This window comes from Aotus nancymaae, unplaced genomic scaffold (genome assembly GCF_030222135.1).
Source record: "Aotus nancymaae isolate 86718 unplaced genomic scaffold, 86718_ANA_hifiasm-v0.15.2.pri h1tg000003l, whole genome shotgun sequence".
Taxonomy (NCBI): Eukaryota; Metazoa; Chordata; class Mammalia; order Primates; family Aotidae; genus Aotus; species Aotus nancymaae.
Window position 1 is genome coordinate 20,339,142 of NW_026988414.1, and position 22,448 is coordinate 20,361,589.

General features: G+C 38.5%; 1 protein-coding gene across 3 annotated transcripts in view; it reads right to left on the reverse strand.

The window, feature by feature from the left end:
- The window catches only part of ZNF483 (zinc finger protein 483), a 28,316-nt gene continuing 5,868 nt past the window's right edge, over positions 1–22,448 (reverse strand). For 2 of the 3 annotated variants that reach the window (XM_012439112.2, XM_012439111.2), the window contains exons 3-6: positions 22,122–22,207; positions 19,533–19,659; positions 19,047–19,142; positions 1–12,261 (exon numbers count right to left, since the gene is read on the reverse strand). In XM_012439112.2, coding sequence (XP_012294535.2) covers positions 10,748–12,261; positions 19,047–19,142; positions 19,533–19,659; positions 22,122–22,207 — 1,823 coding nt within the window. In that variant the 3' untranslated portion in view covers positions 1–10,747. The remainder of the gene's footprint in view (positions 12,262–19,046; positions 19,143–19,532; positions 19,660–22,121; positions 22,208–22,448) is intronic. The other variant, XM_012439113.2, reaches the window with a different exon arrangement.

Here is a 22,448-nt window from a genome sequence, read left to right on the forward strand (position 1 = left end):
TACTTTTCCACTAAACGTATCTTTATTTTGATAGAACTACAATTCACTTTAACCACTGCATCGCATAGGACACTGTTGTGTTGTAATGCTTGTACAAGAACGTGCATTATTACTAGTGTTACACATAAACATGTCTCCAATCTAGTCAGTATCAACAGATTGAGTTCAGATGATTTTTTTTCTATGCACGGATATATCATAATGTGTTTACTTGGATATTTTATACAGATAGCACAAGATAGAGTATACCTATGCAAACAGCACAAGTTACAGTGATACCTATGTAAATCGGAATCTTAAAATGAGATACTTAATATTTTCATTATAATTATCTTCTAGGTTAAAAAATATGAAAAAATATTTAAATTTTAAACAAAGGCGTTTTACTGAGGCAGAATTCAGTGCAGATGCAGAAGCTGGTACTACAATCAGCACAGGCAAGAAAAAAAGACTAGAAGATAGTATAGTGCCCATTGAATCATGAATAGCAATTGCAATTTACTGCAGCAGAGCAAAATGGAAAAGCTATTTGTTGTATTCAAGTGTTAAAGATACACAGCAGATAATACTTAAGACAATTTTTCAGCAACCATTTAGTGAGTCTGAGTCAAAAAAGAATCCACAAAATTAGTCATATGAACTGAGACTTAAATTTCTAACAAAAACAATTTAAACAGCTTTTAATGGGGTCTGAGTTTGTAAACTTGGCAAGCTATAAAATAGCTTGTTTCTTACACATGCATATATAAAAATGAACCTTAGATGGAGAGATGAAAATATCACTTTAGTTATCGTAATTTACTTAGAAAATTATGAGGAAAAGACCTTAAGAGACATTCACAAAAACTGAAAATTTCAACGAAACCAATGAACAATTTTGCTCTTGGATATACATGAACAAAATATATTTTTGCTTAGAGGATATATGTATTTTTAATAATATCAAAGACCAATTCAAAATTTGAAAAATTTCCAGTTTTTTTTTAGCTTTAGAGGAATTGTTTGATACAAGACACTGCCCAAAGAAAACTATGGGTATATTCTGTCTCAAAGAACCTCCAAATTTACAATGTCAACTCATGTAAAGGCAATGAAATGTGATTCACTGCCTAAAGGCTCCAACTCATGGCAGATATTTTTGACAACCTTCCATCTGTCAAAGAATTTCAGCTAGAGACAGAAAAGTGAGTTACTATCATGAGGATGGGACTCCAGCTATGTTAAGTCGAAAGACCATCCATGTTGGAATTTTAAATCAAGAAGGCAACTTTTCCTTCATTGCTTTATTCTATTGCATAATACATACTGAAAATATCTGTGTTCAGTTTTCTGAAGCAGACTCCAAGAAAAGTGTCATGGATACAGATAATTCTCCAGTACATATGCACAAAAGCTATAGAATGTTGAGTTTATGAAACTTCTGGAAAAAAAGATAATGTATCTAATAATCTTGTGTCTTTACCAATGTTACTTGGATGACTTACAAAAGAATTTTATAAAGATATCCTGTACTAGAAAATCTAATTCAAGATTTCCTTGAAACGAAAATGCTTACCAAATACTCAAAGACAAAAAGTAGCACTGTGATTCACATTTTCTCCCACTTTCTAATATCACACTGCATATAAATAAGCTAAATTTGAAGCTCCTAAATGAGAAAAACTTGTGACCTAGATAGGTAAAAGAATTTATTTACAATAGAAACATTTCATAATACAAATGAAACAAAATAACTTAGGCAAATGAGTCAACATGTAGAATATATTAAATGTAATAGATAACAGTGTGAATGGCTGCAAAAAAATAAGAAAAATCTGAAGAATGGTATGTAGTATTGATATTATGGAATGCCTCATCAAATTTGATGCTAATAAACTGAATTGATATGAGCTACTGAATTTACTTAAAAACACTTTTGAAAGTGATATACTTTTGCCTCAATATTAAATGAATTTTCCTAATAAAAAGTTTTGTTTATGTGGATGCAAATAAAAAGAAAAATTGGGGCTGGGCACAGTGGCTCACACCTGTAATCCCAGCACTTTGGGAGGCTGAGATAGGCAGATTGCCTGAGATCAGGAGTTTGAGAGCAGCCTGGGCAACATGTTGAAACCCCGTCTCTTCTAAAATGCAAAAAATTAGCCGGGCGAGGTGGTGTGCACCTGTAATCTCAGCTACTGGGGAGGCTGAGGCAGGAGAATCACTGGAACCCAGGAGGTGGTTGCAGTGAGCCGAGATTGCGCCACTGCACTCCAGCTTAGGTGACAGAATTAGACCCCATCTCAAAAAAAAAAAAAATTGGCTAACTGATTCAGTTATTGGAAAATTAAGTATATTTAGAACAACAAAGTAAGTTTGGAAGAACTATGTGAATCTACTTATCAACTCTACGTTTCATAAATCTAAATGTTAGTTAAGTATTACAAATGAAAATTTAGTGTGTAGACTAAGATGTGCTATAACACATTACACACCAGATTTTGAAAATAGTGCAAAAAATAATATAAAATGTCTCAATAATTTTTTTACATTGATTACGTAATGAAATATATTATGGCATGGTGGCTCATGCCTGTAATCCCAGCACTTTGGAGGGCCGAGGAAGGTGGATCACGAGGTCAAGAAATTGAGACCTTCCTGACCAACATTGTGAAACCCCGTTATCTACTAAAAATACAAAAATTAGCTGAGTGTGGTGGTGCGCGCCTATAGTCCCAGCTACTCCAGAGGCTAAGGCAGGAAAATCGCTTGAACCAGAGAGGCAGAGGTTGCAGTGAGCCAAGATTGTGCCACTGCACTCCAGCCTGGCGACAGTGGGACCCCATCCCCCCACCCCCAAAAAAGAAATAATAATATGGATATACTGGGTGACGTAAAATACATTTTTAATTTTACCTGTTTTATTTTCTAGAAGTGGCTACCAGAAAATTTGAAATTACCTATGTGGCTCATATTATATTACTACTGGATGGTGCTGAAGTACCTAAAACACCTTCCAATCAGCTTTTTGGATGCCTGCTCTTAAATATGAATAGTCAAAGGTCACTAGAGGCTTCAGAAAAGCTTCCAATGTGAGAGACAGAAAACGGGTAAAAACAACTCAACGGAAACAGAAATAATGCAGGGAGCATAACAACACAGAAAGACACTATGCTCAGAGAAATAATATTTCACCCATGAAACAAAAAATTATGAAAATGGAACAGAGAATCAGAAAATGCACTTGGAAATAAAAATATGACAAAAGAGATAAACATTTAATAGTAGAGCTGTAAGATAAAGTTGAAGAAATCTTCAAGAAAGTAGGAAAAATCAAAGACGTGGAGAGAGTGACCCAGGAATTCATCTCTTCACCTACATAATAATTACATAGGCATAAAGTTCCTAAAGTGATTATTTTGAGGGCACACGAGTCCATCTGAACACTTGTAGCTTCTAGGGGAAATCCTGACTGATAAATTGCAGTTAATATTGGCAGATTTCAGCCTTCAGTGAAGTAGCAGCTACCCATCCCCATCCACTCCATGGCAGGCAGCTGTGGAGACAGAACCCCACATTTCTGGTTCATCTTGCTGCAGCCAGGGTGGACAATAAAAGCCACTTCCTCCAAATGTCGGGGTTCTGATTCCAGATATCTACTTCTGATCACAGAGGAACAGCAGACACAGAAGAGCAAGCTTCCATTCTCCCAACCCCCAACTGATTAAAGAGGCTTCCAGGAGAAAAAAGGGATGACACCTGTTTCTCTGGACATTCAAAAAACTAGGAGAATTTAGAAAGCCATTGCCCCTGGCCAAGGAAAAATACAGGCTCTGAAAAGAAAATTTTAAGCATTCAACACAGGCTGATCCCTAGCACGGAGACAGCCCATGACAATAAAACAAAAACAAAAAACACACAAAAAAACAAAAAATACCCAATAAACCCTGGGGGAAAAACAAGAATCCGACTTCCAGAGCTGCCACATTATTAGATTCAAATGTCTACTTGTCAACAAAAACAATCACAATGCATACAAAGAAACAAGAAAGTATGGACTATTCAAAGGCACAAAATAAACCAACAAAAAATGGACATGCGGAATACCAAACATTGACTTGCTAGACAGACTTTAAACCAACTGCCTTAAAGATGCTCAAAGAGCAAAATGAAAGTTCTCACGTGTTGACAGATCAAAAGAGAAAATGAAGAAGATTCTTCAGAGCTGAAGAAAACAAGGGAATATGTATCATTCGCCATTACCTTAGAAGGCAAGGGTCCACTTTACAAAAGGACTACAAACATTTAGAAAATCAGTGGGGAACCCTGCCACCATCACCACCACCACCATTACCCCAGAAGAGCTACAGGTAGGTTTAGCAAAGCTTATAGATTATTAGAGTGGTCTGATAATCTACAAGGGAGAGAGACCTGAGAACTCCAACCTGGAAGAACCTCTCAACATCAGACTTCATTAAAAAGACTCGGAGAAAGCTATCTCACCAATTTCTCAGAGTGAAACACACTTTTGCTGGGAAATCACAATTTAATAAGCACCAGAGGATTCATTCACAGAGGAATCTCACAAGTGTTCTGCTGTGAGAGCAGCTTTTTTAGTTCAGACCTCTATAGACACTAACATTTCCACACAAGGGAGAAACCCTAAAATGTGCTATACTTTATGAAAAGTATTTTGATAGCATGTTTGCAGAATCGTAAGATATTTCTCCCCATTGATCAAGAAGTTCCACATCTGATAAGCTATTCTGAGGGATTACAGAACAAGAGCAAAACAAAATTAAATCTTTATTCATACACTCACACACACACAGAACCTCCAGTATCTCTCTATTGCACTGACAATAAAAAAAAACCACTCTACAGAACTGGAAGGTCTTTGTGGTGCAGGTTCTGAAATACGGCAACAAGCACTGCAATTGCTCCTACCCCCACCCCACAGAGACATACACCAAGACAAGTTATAATCAAGCTGTTGAAATCCAAAGACAAAAGGAGAATCTCAAAAGTGGCAAGACAGAAGCAACATATCACATAAAAGGGATCCTCAGTGAGACTGTCAGCTGATTGCTCATAGAAACGTTGGAAGCTAGAAAGCTGTGGCGTTGTTACACTCACAGTGCAGAAAGAAAAAAAAAAACTGTCAACTGAGAATTTTATATCCAGTGAAACTGTCCTTTGAACAAAAATTTAGCAATAAAAGGAGATTACTTTAACATAATAAAGGTCAAATTTGAAAAGACCACGGCTAACATCATACTCAACTACACAAAATTGAAAGCATTTCACGAAAAGGCACAGATGCCTACTCTTGCTACTTCTATTCAACACAGTACTGGAAGTCCTAGCCAGAACAATTGGCAAGCTAAAGCCATCCAAATGAGAAAAGAAACAGCAAAAATTATCTGCTTGCAGATGCCATAATCTTATACTTAAAACTCCCCAAGATTTCACAAGAAACTGTTATGACTAAATAAATTCAGCAGTCGCAACATACAAAATCAACACACAAAACTTGGTTATGCTTCACTAACAAAGACCCATTTACAACAGCATCAACAAAATACTCAAGGATAAGCCTGACCAAAGAGGCAAAAGGCTTGTACAATGACATCTATAACACACTGCTAAAAAAATTAAGATTCCACAAATACATGGAAAGATACCTTATGTTCACAGACTGTAATGTTTGTTATTGTTAAAATGTCCACATTACCCAAGTGGTCTACAAATTCAATGCAAGCCCAATCCCCATGATATTTTCCACAAAAACAAACCATCCTAAAATTCATTTGAAATCGTAAGGACCCCTGAATAGCCAAAACAACCTAGAGAAAGAACAAAGTTGGATGCCTCACACTTCTTCATTTCAAAAACATATTACGGGAAACATAGTGTAATCCTGACTACAAAACATTATTGGAGTAATCAAAATAGTATGGTACTGGCATAAAGACAAAACATATAGAACAAAGGAACAGAGTTGACAGCCAGAAATAAACATACATGTACATGGTCAAATGATCTTTGACAAGAGTGCAAAGAATACATGATGTGGAAAGGATAATCTCTTCAATAGAGGAGGCTTGGCAAACTAGATATTCACATGCACAAGAATGAAGATGGATCCTTCAGCATACATAAAAATCAAAATGGTTACAAGACTTAAACGTAAGATCTGAAACTATAAAACTCCTAGAACAGGAGAAAAGCTTCATGACATTGGATTTGGCAATGGTTTATTGGGTATGACAAAAAAAGCACAAGGAACAAAAGAAAAAAATAGAAAAACTGAACTTCACCAAAATTAAAACCTTTTTTCAAAGGGCATTAGGAACAGAATGAAAAGGCAACCCACACAGAATGGAAGAAAATATTTGCAAATAAGTTCTTTACATATTCTGGATATATAAAGAATTTCTACAACTTAACAAAACAACAAAACCAATTATAAAATGGACAAAGGACTTCAATAAATGTTTCTCCAAAAAAGATATATAAATGGTCAATGAGCACATAAAAAGAGAGTTAACAGCACCAATCACTATGGAAATGCAAAACAAAACTAAAATAAGATACTACTTCAAACCCATTAGTATGTCTATTATAAAAACATATATAGAAAATAATAAGTGTTAGCAAGGGTGGGGATATGAAAACCCTTGTACATAGCTGGTGGAAAGTTAAAATGGTATAGCTGCACTTCCTCAAGTTAAGCATACAATTATCATAAGATCCAGCAATTCCACTTTTAGGTGTACACTTAAAAGAACAGAGAGCACCACTGATTATAGCAGTGCTATTCTTGATAGCCAAAGTGGTGGAAACAATTTAAATGTCCATTGGCAGATAAAAGGATAAACAAAATGTGGTGTACAAGTACAATGGAATATTATTCAGCCTTAAAAAGGAATTAAATTCTGATACATGCTACAACATGGCGGAACCTTAAAAACATTATGCTAAGTGGAATAAGCCACACACAAAAGGACAAACAGTATGATTCCATTCATACCACGTACTTAACAGTCAAATTTGTACAGTCAGGAAGTAGAACAGTGGTTACCAGGAGCTTGAGAGTTACTGTTTAAGGAGTACAGAGTTTCAGTCTGAGATGATGAAAAAGTTCTGGAGATGGATAGTGGTGATAAATGCACAAAATGTGAATCTATCTAAATGCTACTGAGTTATATAACTGAAAAGTGTTTAAATGTTTAATTTTATGCTATATGTATTTTACTACATTAAAAAAGAATCCTAAAATAAATAAATACAAGTGAATTTATTGACAAAAACCTTGCCTTGTCCTGTGACATGAAAAAAAATTTATACAAGTTCATTAAGAGGAAACATTATTTAAAGCAAGAACTTCATTTTAAAGTAAAATGTGTCAGTGTTCTTACTAAAAGCAATCCTGTAAGGAATCAAAAGATGTTTAAAGTCTTTTGATAATCTGACTTAATCCAAAAATGAATTTAAATATTTGGGTGATGGGCCCGACTGAATGTCCTGGAGATAATTATACAGACTTAGCTACTGAAATCAAGACCTTGATAAATATTATCTAACAGAGTTTGAAACTGCCCTCTGTAGCTACGACATGGTATTTAGAAAGTTTATACTGGATAAAGGACTTAAATCCAGAATAAAAAGGACTACAACACAGTATCATCAACCCCATTTTTAAATGGACAAAAAAATCTGAATAAACATTTCACTAAGATAGATATATAATGGCTGAAGAGCACACAAAAGATGCTTTGACATTATTCATCACCAGGAAATCAAAATTAAAACCACAAAGGAATATTACTTCAAACACTAGGATGAGTATAATTCAAAAAAATAAAATAAACAATGACTGGCAAGGTTGTAGAGAAACAGGAACCCTTGAGCATTACTAGTCAGATGTAAGATAATGCAGTCGCTTTGGAAAATAATTTGGCAGTTTCCTAAGAAAGTTAAACTAAAATTTACCTTACGACTTAGCAACTCCCCTCAGGTATCTGCCTAAGGAAAGTGAAAACATGTCCACACAAAGACTTGCACACTAATGTTCAAAACACTTGCATACCAATGTTCAAAGCAGCAATATTCCTAACAGGCAAAAACTGGAAAAAACTCAAATGTTCTTCAACTAGTGAATGGACAAAGTATCCACATAATGTAGTATTATTTGCAATAAAAAATAAAGTACTACTATGTTACAACATGGATGAATTTAAAAAAAACATTAATAAAAAAACACAAGAAAGATCACATATAATAACAAAATGTACAGAAAAAGACAACTCTAGAGATGCAAAGTGGACTGATTAGTGGGTGCCTGGGATTAGAGGCTGGAAGGAAGATTAACCGTAAATTGGAAAAAGGAATCGTATTGGGATGATGTTCTAAAAAAAAATGGATTATGGTAATGGTTGCACAACTCAGCAAATTTACTAAAACTCACTGAATTGTACACTTGAAATGGTTTTAATGATATCTAATTTGTACCTCAATAAATTCATTTAAAAAAAAGTTCATACTCCAGACTCCTAACAGATACTGGGATAAAATATTGTTATGAATGTTAGGGAGCCTAAGGGTAATCCTGGAATAAGCCTCTTCTCAAGACTTTACATATTTCTTCAACTCTTTCTATAAATTATACCTTTCAGAAAACAAAACTTAAACCAGCCTTTTTGTCTTTTCAGAAAAAAACTTAAATCATTATGAATGATTCTCATAATAAACATTCCTTTCATGGCTAGAATGTGATTGGTTGGGTCCACTTAGCAATAACTATGCAGACCAATTTATCACACGGCAGTATTTAAACTGCAGGCTTTGGGTTGGGGAGGCACCAGGACGAAACCAAAAACCTTCTCCCAGAGGTAGCATTTCACACCTACATACATAGGTCACAGTAAATGTTCCTGAGTCTAAGATCAGCCTTAAGGATCGCTTTATTTCCATAAACCAAGAGTTTTCTGGTTTAGTTCTCTTTTTATAGGAGCTGCCTACAATTTCAACTTTAGGAACTTATTTCTAGACCACTGCTCAGTCCATGGGGTTCCTCTGGAACCCTATGACCTAAACCCCAAACTTCACTCATTCGGGGGCTCAAGTTCCTTTTTCAGTTAGAAATTATTATTCAGACTCCACCAATGAAATTTATAAGGAATAATCCACCAGTACCCGTATATTCCATTCCTCTGAGGTCTAATTTCACAACAGAAAACTTAACTGAAAAATTTTTCTGTATCAATTCTATATTCTTTCCCTGAACTTTGCTTGCTATCAGTGGGGTCTCTCTAGCTTTTAGGATATCTATCCTCCAAATGGTAGGGATTATAACAGAACATTCCAACAGCAGAAATTCAGGTTACATGTATGAGAGAACTAGGTAAGTCATAAAGTAGATTCCCCGTCAAAAAGTGGCAGCTGGTACCCAGGACCAGCTGAGTGCTTTACAGAAATGTAAGCCCACTGTTGTTAGCCCTTATAGTTTTTTTAAGACAAGCCTTGTTTTTAATATGAAATGCCCTAATTTTAGATACTGGCAACAATGTGTACACACACACACACACACACACACACACACACACACACACACCCCAAACACCCCAAGCAGACAAACTGTTAGAACAGCTTTTAACTGTTGCCATACAGAATGTTTACACTCCAATTGGAAAAATATGTACTTGCTACAGGTAAAATTTTAAGTAGAATTTTTGCAGAACAAAATCCATCCAGAACAGCTCTGTTTCAGCACACTTTCTTTCCCCCAGCCCTCATCTATTTTCCTAGGACTGTTAGTCTCACAGAGGAGATGGCTCAGGTGTAAGCTCTCTGGCTTCTCAGTCCCCTTGGCCAATGCCCAAGAGAAAAAGAGGTCCCTTGTCCAATTAAAATACTCCCTGAAGGAAGTCATTTCAGCTTCACTGACCCGTTCCTAGTTATAGCATTTGAGGGATTCCTGTATGGAGTTTTCAAAAAGTATACTGCATTCTCATTAAGCTAGAAGTCCAGCATCCTGGGAAACAGGCTTGGTGGAGTGTACCCATAATGCCAGCTATTCAGGAAACTGAGATGGATGGATCACTTGAGCCCAGGAGTTCAAGACTAGCCTGGACAACACAGTGAGCCTTGATCCCAAAAAAGAAAAACAGAAAAACAAAAAGTCCAGCATCCTGAATAGGAGTATTTTCCACCAGAGAAACTTGAAAATAATGACAAATCAAAAAATAACTTATGTCCATATCTTCAGAGATAATCGGGAATACAAAAAAAAAAAAAAAAAAAAAAAAAAAAACTAAAAAAGGCAGAAATCATTAGTCTCATCACTTCATTCTGCTGGTAAAGAAACTGAAAGCTCAAATTACTTGTCCAAAGTGTATACAGCAAGTTGGTTGGCAAACCGGGACAGAATCCAAGTTATCTGACTGCAGTCAAGTTCTCTTTCCATCACACTACATGGTAGTGGAAGAAATCAGAGGGAAATTCCCTGAAGAAAACAATACTTCCAATTCAAGTTTGGCCTCAGAATCATTTCGCATTCTTCACTTTCCAGTGACTTTATTAACTAAGTACTGTTTACCAGCCATTGCCATCCTTGAAAAGAGGGATGAACAGGGAGAAGAATTTTTCCTAGCTGCCATTTTATGAAAGTTGCAGCTACTGATCAATATTGTAATAGTTTACATCCCAGGGCTTCAGCAACTGACAATCTGAACTAAATTCCCCCCACCTTACTGTAATTCCAGGATTACTCTGTAGAATGAAATCCCCGATGTCTAATGAGGCCTGAATTACTTTTAAATGTCTTCTCACATTCGTTACATTCATATTCTCTCCTTCCAGTATGAATTTTTAGGTGTTCTACAAGGATCGAGCTTCGACTAAAGGTTGCGCCACAATAGTTACATTCATAGGGTTTCTCTCCTGTATGAATTCGGTGGTGCTCATTAAGAGATGAACTCTGACTGAAGTTCTTCCCACATTCTTTACATTTATAAGGTTTTACACCAGTATGAATTCTCTGATGACGACTAAGGAGTGAATGGGTTGGGAAGGCTTTCTCACATTGGTTACATTTGTACGGTTTTTCTCCTGAATGAAGTCTTTGATGATAAATGACAGATGTAAAATGGCTAAAAGTCATTCCGCAATCATTACACAAATATGGTTTTTCTCCAGTGTGAATTCTCTGATGCCGGGTAAGGCATGAATTCTGTCTAAAGGCTTTTCCACATTCACCACATTTATAGGGTTTCTCTCCAGTATGAATTCTCTGATGTTTGGAAAGGGATGAGCTATGACTGAAGGATTTTCCACAATTGTTACACGTATAGGGTTTTTCTCCAGTATGAATTCGCTGATGTTGAATAAGAGATGAACTGTCACTGAAGGGTCTCCCACAGTCTTTACATTTATAAGGTTTTTCTCCAGTATGAATTCTCTGATGTTTAATGAGGTGAGCACTTAGGGTGAAACCTTTCCCACAATCATCACATTTGAAGGGTTTCTCTCCACTATGAGTTCTATGATGTGGTGTTAGCGATGAACTATCACTAAAAGCTTTTCCACACTCATTACACATATAGGGCTTTTCTCCAGTGTGAATCCTCCGATGTTTTGTGAGTGAGGCACTATAGCCAAAGGCTTTTCCACACTTACTACATTTATGAGTTTTTTCTCCAGTCTCATTTCCCTCACCTTTATTTAAGGCTGCTTCTTGACATGAATCTTTCCGACATTTCTCACACATAGGGATTTTTCTCCTAGAAAGAGTTGACCTCCGAATAAAGATTATCCCACACTTACTGCATTTTTGGGATCTATCCCCCAAATGAATCTTCTGACGTTTCTGATGCTCAGTAAGAGCTGAAGAGTGACTTAAGACTTTCCCGCTGTCATTACATTTCCGTAACTTTTCTCCAGCAGTTTTCTCCTTGCGGTTCAGAACAAGGTCTGAATGAAAACTGAAGGGTTTCTTGCTTTCATTATACTTCCGAGATTTCTTCCTCAAGTAGACTCTCAGATGTTTCATTAAGTCTGAAGGTTCTTTGAAATTATGTCCAAAGGGGCTTTTATCTGGGTCAAATTCCTCACCCCTATTGCCTTTCCCATGAGTTTTCTTTTGTGTGACTTTTCCTTTTGAATTTCCCTGATTACCATGTTCCTCCTCTGATATGCCACAATATTTGTGGAATTCTTCCATCAAGTCATCATCATCATCCCTGAGACATCTTTCTATTATTTTATCTAAAGCTGATTCATCTAAAAGAAATAAGAAATAGAATATTTCCTGATTGCAAGAAAAGAAGCTGCATTTGGGTCTGAAATAGGACATATTAATAATTATAAGGAATACAGTTTGGATGGTTCACAAAAAGCTTTATAAAATAGAAAAGGAAAAGGTAATATAGAGAAACAATGTAAACATATGGGCTAAGAAAAATATTAAGAAAGGTGAAAAGTTTGTGCTTTATAGTTAGATGCAAGTTCTCACCCTCGTTTTCAATTTCTGTAGGAAGTTCAAACCTATTCTCCCTATATCCAAACTTTACTCTTTCCAACAATGATAGCACAAACATTTGTTGAGTATTTACCAAATGCCAGGTCCCGCATCAAGCACAGTGTTAATACAAATAACTACAATACTTACAAGCACGATGTAATACAAGTAACTACAATACTTACTTGATTACTGCACTTAATCTTCACAACAACCCTATGAAGTAGGTCTTACTATCATCCTGGTTTTGTGTATGTGACAACTGGGCACATAGAGTGTTAAGTAGCCTACCCAAGGCCACAAGTATAATACGTGATAGAGACAGATTTTTAATTTAGTCTGAATCCAAAGGCCATGCTCCTGATCCTTATCTCACCTCTCCCCAAAGCATGTAACACTAATTTTGTTGAAAATGTTAAACACGTCACAGATATGCAACACCATTAATACAGACTTTCAAAGATTACCACAAGTTGGCCCTATCAGCCTTCTGGATATATTAATCAGGCATCCTTTCAAGTCTCTCCTACAATGCTGCAGCTCCAGTACTATTCTTCTGATCTTAATACTTACTACTACCTAGAATGCATTCCCACAGCACCCTCACTGTCATAAACATAAATTCGACAGGGCCTGGGGTTTAAGTCCAATGATCTCCAGAGTCTTCTCTAATACTATACTCTCACTAATTATGCGCTTCTCAGAATTTTGAATTCGCTAATTAACTACATCCTTTTAACCATGAGATCACACTGTCACTTTTATAAAACTATTTTTTCAACAGATAACTATAAAACACAAAATTACTCAAAATCATATTACCTAGAAGCTAACTCATGGCTAATACACAATTCTGTGTATTTCCTTCAATGTTTCTATATAGTTTAACAGAAAAACTGTATAATTTGTATTGTCATTCTTTTCATTTTATATTGTTACTCTTTTCATTTATGATTATTTCCCATTACACTGCTAATTTTTCTTTTTAAACTTTTTTTATTTTTAGAGACAGGGTCTTACTCTGTTGCCTGGGCTGGAGTGCAGTGGCACGATCACAGCCACCACACCTGGCTTTTTTAAATTTTTGAGACAGAGTGTCACTCTCATTGCCCAGGCTGGAGTGCAATGATGCAATCTCGGCTCACCACAATCTCCACCTCTTGGGTTCAAGCGATTCTCCTGCCTCAGCATCCTAAGTAGCTGGGATTACAGGCATGCACCACCACACCCATCTAATTTTGCAATTCTTAGTAGAAATGGGGTTTCTCTATGTTGGTCAGGCTGGTCTTGAACTGCCAACCTCAGGTGATCCACCGGCCTTGACCTCCCAAAGTGCTGGGATTACAGGCATGAGCCACCTCGCCCAGCCACGCCTGGCTAATTTTTAAAAATTATGTGTAGTGATGGGGTCTCACTATGCTGAATAGGCTGGTCTCGAACTCCTGGCCTCAAGAGATTCTCCCACCTCGGCATCCCAAACTGCTGGGATTATAAGTATGAGCCACTGCATCCAATTTGCTAATTCTTCATAAAGATAATTTTAATCAGTTACATGATAATTCATCATATAGATTTCTCTTACTTTTTTTTTTGCTTTTTTTTTGTGTGTGTGAGACGGAGTTTCACTCTTGTTGCCCAGGCTAGAGTGTAACAGCACAATCTCAGCTCACTGCAACCTCTGCCTCTGGGTTCAAGTGATTCTTCTGTCTCAGCCTCCTAAGTAGCTGGGATTACAGGCATGCGCTACCATGCCCGGCTAATTTTATATTTTTAGTAAAGACAGGGTTTCTCCATGTCAGTCAGGCTGGTCTCAAACTCCCGACCTCAGGTGATCCACCTGCCTCGGCCTCCCAAAGTGCTGGGATTACAGGCGTGAACCACTGCGCCCGGCTTCATTCTCTTATTGAACCTTTATCAAATAATGCTTCCTGAAGAAGAGAGTCATAAAAGCAGAATTACTAAACTAAAGGGTAGAAAGGCTATACCGCTTTACGCAACACATGAGCAGAAGCACCTGAGTACTAATCTCTGGTGAAATAATCTTTCTTTAAATCTCTGCAAATTTAATTAATAATAAATAGTATCATTGCTTTAAATGTATGCTGCATTGCTAACCAGTGAGTCTGAACATTTTTCTCATGTTCACAAGCTATTTAAATTTTAAATTTTGTTGGTGATCCATTCAAGTTTTCAGTACATTTTCCTAACAGATTTAGAGTTCCTTATCAATGTGAATGAGGTTTTTTGTTTGTTTGCTTGTTTTTTTGAGGCGGAGTTTCGCTGTTGTTACCCAGGCTGGAGTGCAATGGCGCGATCTTGGCTCACCGCAACCTCCGCCTCCTGGGTTCAAGCAATTCTCCTGCCTCAGCCTCCCGAGTAGCTCGGATTACAGGCACGCAACACCATGCCCAGCTAATTTTTGTATTTTTGGTAGAGACGGGGTTTCACCTTGTTGACCAGAATGGTCTCAATCTCTTGACCTCGTGATCCACCTGCCTCGGCCTCCCAAAATGCTGGGATTATAGGCGTGAGCCACCACGCCCGGCCTGTTTGGTTTTTTTGAGAAAGCCTCACTCTGTCACCCAGGCTGGAGTGCAGTGGTACAATCTCAGCTCACTGCAAACTCCACCTCCTGGGTTCAAGCAATTATCCTGTCTCAGCCTCCTGAGTAGCTGGAAATACAGGCACACACCACCATGCCTGGCTAATTTTTTTATTTTTAGTAGAGATGGGGTTTGAACATATTGGCCAAGCTGGTCTCAAACTCCTGACCTCAGGTGATCCATCTGCCTCAGCCTCCCAAAGTGCTGGGATTACAGGTGAGCCACTACACCTGGCTGAGTTTTTTTGTTTTGTTTTGTTTTTAAAATAAATTATGTCCATTGACTCTGCTAAATCTGTCAAAACCTTTTTTCTCCAGTATGTTGTAAATAACTTTTAAAACAAGCTATATATCAACATGAGGCTTTTTTTTTTTACATAAGATTATTGGAGAAGAAACATATATTCATACCAATGCTGCTAGAACTACTCAAAATACTTTTAGAATCAATTTTTTAAAGTACTATCCAAAGTGCTACTTAAATGTAATAAAACAACTGTTGTCCTTTATTTATGTAATTACAGTTGACTCTTGAGCAAGACAGATTTGAACTGCAAGCATCCACTTAAAGGTGGATTTTTTTTTTCTAAGAGACAGGGTCTTGTTCTGTCATCCAGACCGGAGTACAGTGGCAGGATTATAGCTTACTGCAACATCTATCTAACTCCTGGGCTCAAGCAATCCTCCCACCTCAACGCACACCATTGTGCCTGGCTAATTTTTAAATTTTTTGTAGAAACAGTGTCTCACTATGCTGCCCAGGCTGGTCTCAAACTCCTGGCTTCAAGCGGTCTTCCCACTTTGGCCTCCCAAAGTGCTGGGATTACAGGTGGGAGCCACTATGCGCAGCTCCATGGACTTTTTTCAATAAACATGTCTGAAAAATTTTTGGAGACTTGTGACAATTTGAAAAAAACTTGCAGACAAACTGTGTAGCCTAGAAATGTCTAAAGAAGAATAAAAATGTATGTCATAAATATTTAAGATATATAGATAGATACTAGTGTATTTGTCATTTACTACTATAAAATATATACAAACTATGAAGTTAAAATTTATCAAAACGTAAATGTACACTTACAGGCCGTAGTTGGTACCATTCACAGTAAAGAGAAATGTAAACAAATGTAAAGATACAGTATTAAATCATAACTGGGCCAGGCACAGTGGCTCAACCCCATATTCCCAGCACTTTGGGAGGCTGAGGCAGACAGTGCGTTTGAGTCCAGGAGTTGGAGACCATCCTGGGCAACATGGCGAAACTCTGTCTCTACAAAAAATACAAAAATTAGCTGAACATGGTGGCATGTGTCCATAGTACCAGCTACTCAAGAGGCTGAGGGGAGAGGATCACTTGGGCCCAGGAGGGAGAAGCTGTAGTAAGCCATGATCATGCCACTACACTCTAGCCTGGAAGACAGAACAAGACTCTGTCTCAAAAAATAATAACTGCATAAAATTAACTATAGTACATAGTATACACTGTAATAATTTCATAGGCACCTCTTGTTGGTTTTGATACGAGCTCAAATGAATGCTCTAAGTATCCACTTAAAACACCAGGTAGGCTGGGCACAGTAACTAACACCTGTAATCCCAACACTCTGGGATCCCCGAGGTGGGGAATCACAAGGTCAGGAGTTCAAGACCAGCCCGGCCAACATGGTAAAACCCTGTCTTTACTAAAAAATACAAAAATGAGCCAGACGTGGTGGCAAGTGCCTATAATCCCAGCTACTCGGGAGGCTAAGGCAGGAGAACTGCTTGAACTCGGGAGGCGGAGGTTGCAGTGAGCCAAGACTGCGCCACTGCACTCCAGCCTGGGCAACAGAGACTCCATCTCAAAAAAAAAAAAAGTTATATATGGATTTTCAACTGTATGGGGGGTCAGTGCCCCTAATTCTCATGTTGTTCAAGGGTCAATTGTATACTAGAAACAGCCAGTAAGTTGACTACAATAAATGGTTGAGAAGATGTAATAGAGCAAGATGGATTACTGCTTTTTACCTTGAGATAAACCAAGGTATAGATACATGTAGTAATTTATTTTTATTTTTTTAAGTGTAAATTTAATATATATAAATCGTGGCTGGGCATGGTGGCTGCCACATGTAATCCTGGTACTTTGAGAGGCTGAGGGTGGATCACTTGAGATCAGGAGTTAGAGACCAGACTGGCCAACAAGGGCAAACACTGTCTCTAACTAAAAAAAAAAAAAAAAAAAAAAATTAGCTGGACATGTTGGCACATGCCTGTGAGAGGTTGAGTCAGGAGAAACGCTTGAACTCCAGAGGCGAAGGTTGCAGTGAGCAAAGATCGCCCCAGTGCACTCTAGTCTGAGCGACTCTGTCTCAAAATATATTTTATGAATAAATAATTATATTTATTTATTTGTGTATTTATATGTATAAATCATAACATATAGGAAAGTATAAAAAACCTAATGTTGGCCGGGCAGGTGACTCACGCTTTAATCCCAACACTTTGGAAGGCCGAGGTGGACAGATCATGAAGTCAGGAGATTGAGAACATCCTGGTCTACACGGCGAAACCCCCATCTCTATTAAAAATACACAAAAATTCGCTGGGCGTAGTGGAGTGCACCTATAGTCCCAGCTACTCGGGAGGCTGAGGCAGGAGAATCACTTAAACCTGGGAGGCAGAGGTTGCAGTGAGCCAAGATCATGCCAGTGCACTCCAGCCTCACGACAGAGCAAGACTCCATCTCAAAAAAAAAAACAAAAACAAAAAACAAAAAAACCTAATTTTTCAAAGATCACCAGTGTTAATGTTTCCCAGATAATAAAAATCCATACACTCCATGTATTCAGGCATGTGTGTATATGTACATTTTTTCCCTTTAACAAAAATGGAATTATTATACATGCTGTCCACTGAGTAAATTTCTACTGATCTTTTATTCTTTTTTTTTTTTTTTTGAGACGGAGTTTCGCTCTCGTTACCCAGGCTGGAGGGCAATGGCGCGATCTCGGCTCACTGCAACCTCCACCTCCTGGGTTCAGGCAATTCTCCTGCCTCAGCCTCCTGAGTAGCTGGGATTACAGGCACGCGCCACCATGCCCAGCTAATTTTTTTGTATTAGTAGAGACGGGGTTTCACAATGTTGACCAGGATGGTCTCGATCTCTTGACCTCGTGATCCACCCGCCTCGGCCTCCCAAAGTGCTGGGATTACAGGCTTGAGCCACCGCGCCCGGCCCTGATCTTTTATTCTTAAGATTCAACTCAAATGCAAATTAAAACCTTGCTCCTATATATTCATTCCCACAGCTCCTTCTACATGTGCTTGATATAGTATGCATCACATTGTTAACACTCCTGTTTTGATCCGTCCTCTCGTGTCCATAAAAATGCACTGCTCACACCTCCTCCTGTGGGGATACCACCTGACAGCCCCTGCTGCTGCTCTATGATCCAATGCTACATTCACACCAATTCCCACGAGCTGCTCCTAGTCAATGATGGAATACAGGGATATTTACACAGGCCCATTTCTTTGAGACACAGGAATCCTCTGACAGGAGACTACAGCAGGGACTCCTGTTTGGCCTTGCCTAAACTTTTTTAGAACTGCACTTCAGTCTAAGACTTTTCCTACCCAATCTGCCCTCCTTCCTGTTCTCATTCACAGGGGTTAGACCGGCATTATGCTCTGATAGCTCTCCTGGCTTCTTCCAGTTCCTTCCTCATTTCCTTCACTGAATTTTCCCCAGTAAACATCCTGCATGGCTAATCATGTACTGGCATCTATTCAGAGGACCCAAACCAAGACTCCCCCATTACAATGAACAGTCCAGGAAGGCAAGGGCTCTGTCTAACCATCTTTATATTTTAGTATCTAGGCAGCCCAACGTTTCAAAGACTCCTCTCAACAGACTTGCTAAACAACTGTTTTCATTTCCTTGTCTACTTTTCACCAACTCACCTGGCTGGGAGCCTTTTGAGACTTCTTTTTCCAGCAGCCATGGCAATTCAACCCACTTCAGCTGAGAAATCAACTCTAATTTTGAAACTGGAAAGTCTGCTCATAGAGAAAAAGAATAGAAAATGGCTGTTTTGCATAAAGACTTCCCAGCATTCATATATAGCCTCTGGTTCTCCAGGGAAGATAAAAGATGCTACCAAAACACACAGATATAAATATTGGAACTTGAGACAAAAATGGGAAAAGGCATTCCACTGATGAAATCAAAATGATGCCTTACATTTCCAATTCAATGACGCAAAGACCTTTTCTAGAAGACACACTGCAGAAAAGCACATTTTCAGAACCCGTTTTTAGGATTAGTCCTACAAGCTCCTGGGTCCTCAGCCAAAACAAAGTACTTCACATAGCGCTTACCTTTCAATAAAAGGGGACTAAGAGAGACGTAGGTTTAAATGCTAGAAAATGAAGAAAAAGTGTCTTTACCCAGAAATTCTAGGTTCCTGAAGTTTTCCAGTAGCACTTCCTTATACAGCTCCTTTTGAAAAGGCTCCAGCTTCTTCCACTCTCCTCTTGAAAAGTTCACAGCTACATCATTCAATGTTATAGATTCCTAGAACACCAAAGAGTTCTTTTGCATTGGATTATTCCCAAACAAACCCCAAATACATTTTTTTTTTGAGACAGGCTATTGCTCTGTTGACCATGTTAGCGTGCAGTGGTGCGATCACAGTTCACTGCAGGCTCAACCTCCTGGCCTTAAGTGATCCTCCCACCAGTAGCTGGGACTATAGGCATGTGCCACCACGCACAGCTTACTTTTAATTTTTTTGTAGAGACATTGTCTCACTATGTTGCCCAGGCTGGTCTTAAATTCTTGGGCTCAAGTAATTTTCTGTCCTCTATGTCCCAAAGCACTGGGATTACAGGCCTGAATCACTGTGCCTGGTCTGGATAGGATATAAAGAATGGTTCTGATAGCATGTAAGTTTTTAAGAATTCCAAAGTAAGCTACAGAGTGGCTATTCACTCTGATTGTTATAAGTGATTCAGAACAAGGGTATTACACAATCTCTGCCTCTTCCATTCAGTCTCTAGTGTTAAATACTGTACAAGAATTATCTGGAATGCTAACATTGATCAAGTTCACCCTAACACATCAATTTTTAGGATTAAATATTAATTGAAGGGTATGATTTACATTCCTAAACCCTAAGTTTGCAAAATTAATGTAAGCTTACTACAGGTAATAATTAAATACATAATAATATCTGCAACTACATTCCAATTTTTAACTTCCAATTATAAGCAGCAATGATCTTCTATCGCATTTGGAGAATCTATATTCAACAACATACTCACACTTGCAATTACTCCACAATTAATTACAAACAATAATACTGACTCACTAAAATACACTTTTTTTTTTTTGAGACAGAGTCTCACTGTATTGCCTAGGCTAGAATACAGTGGCACGATCTCAGCTCACTACAACCTCTGCCTCCCGAGTTCTAGCGATTCTCATGCCTCAGCCTCTCAAGTAGCTGGGATTATAGGCATGTATCACCACACCTGGCTAATTCTTGAAATACACTTTCCACAGCATTCTCTGCATGCTTTTTGAGAGGCAGTAGAGCAGAGTAGCTATTGGTACATGTATTACCTTCCTCTGGGAGCTATAACAAATTGCCAAAACCTTGGTGACTCAAAATAGGAATTTGTTCTCTCACAGTTCTGGAAGCCAGAAGTCTGAGATCCAGGTGTTGGCAGAGTTGCACTCCCTTCCGAGGCTCCGGGGAGTCTGTTCCTGGCTTCTTCCTGCTTCCAGTGGCTGCAAGAGTTCCTTATCTTGTGGCCCTATCACTCCAAACTCTGCCTAACTCTTCATATCACCTTCTTTTTGTGTTTTCAATCTCCTCCTGCCTCTCTAACAAGGACAGTTGTGATGGCATTTAGGGCCCACCTGTATAATCTAGAATAAATTCCTCATCTTGTTTTCTTTTTGAGAGACAGGGTCTCACTTTGTTACCCAGGCTGGAGTATGGTGGCACAATCATAGCTCACTACAGCCTCAACCTCCCAAGCTCAAGTGAAAGATTATCTTTCCTCCTTACAGCTCTTACCACCTCAGATCCCAAGTAGCTGAGACCACAGGTATGTGCTACTGTGCCCAGCTAAGTTTTAAAATTTTTTACATAGACAAGGGTCTCACTATGTTGCCCAGGCTAGTCTCAAACTACCAGGATCAAGCAATCCTTCCATCTTGGCCTCCCAAAGTGCTGGGATTGCAGGCATCAGCCACTGTACCCAGCCAAAGATATTCTTTATCATGTTAAGATTTAAGAATATGTACTTCTGGCGGGGCGCAATGGCTCACGCCTGTAATCACAATGCTGTGGGAGGCCAAGAGAGAGGACTGCTTGAGGTCAAGAGTTCAAAATCAGCCCGGGCAAGATAGTAAGGCCCCAACGCTACAAAAAACATCTTTAAATGAGCTGGGCACAGTGGTGCACGCCTGTTGTTCCAGCTACTCGAGAGGCTGAGGAGGGGGGATGGCTTGAGCCCAGGACTTCGAGGTTGCAGTGAGCTATGTTTGCACCACTGCACTCCACTTCCAGCCTGGATGACAGAGCAAGACCCCATCTCTTAAAAAAAAAAAGAAAAAGAAAGAAATGAACTTCTATTTCCATCTAATTTTATCAGTGGTAACTTGAATTTTCTAAGTGTTTTTGTGTCATTAGAATCAGACTCATGGCATTCTGTGAACTGAAACAAAATTGTGTGTGGAAAATGAGGTATGAGTTCCTTGCAAGGGAGACTACATTTTATTTTATTGTTTTAAAGAAAGGGTCTTGCTCTGTTGGCCAGGCTGGAAGGCAGCAGTGGCATGACCACACCTCACCGCAACCCTGAACTCTTGGGCTCAAGCGATCTTCCTGCCTCAGCTTCCCAAAGTGTTGGAATTACAGGTGTGAGCCACCATGCCAAGCCTTTTATTTTTATATCTTCATACCACTCAGAAGGAGCCCAGTTAAGTATTCACTTAGGAACAAAAACCATCAAAAGGAAACTTACACAGGACTCAGTATTGGGACAAATAGCGACCACTTTATTCTCTTTTGAGTTCTCCTCTTGGGAAACAGAATCTTGAGAGACGAGATCTAGGAAGGGGGAGAAAACCAGTCCAGTCTTTCAAATGGATTCTTCAGACTAAAAATCTTTACATATATAAGTGATACACAGGAAAAAAACTAAGTCAGTTTCTCCTACTATACTCACAACACAAAATAATTCTGACTCCAGATATATGGGGGTATTTCTCCCATGCCAAGCAAGCAATTCTGTGGTAGGTTCCCCAACAGGCACCAGCTGGGTATCCTCTAATTCATTTCTAACACTATC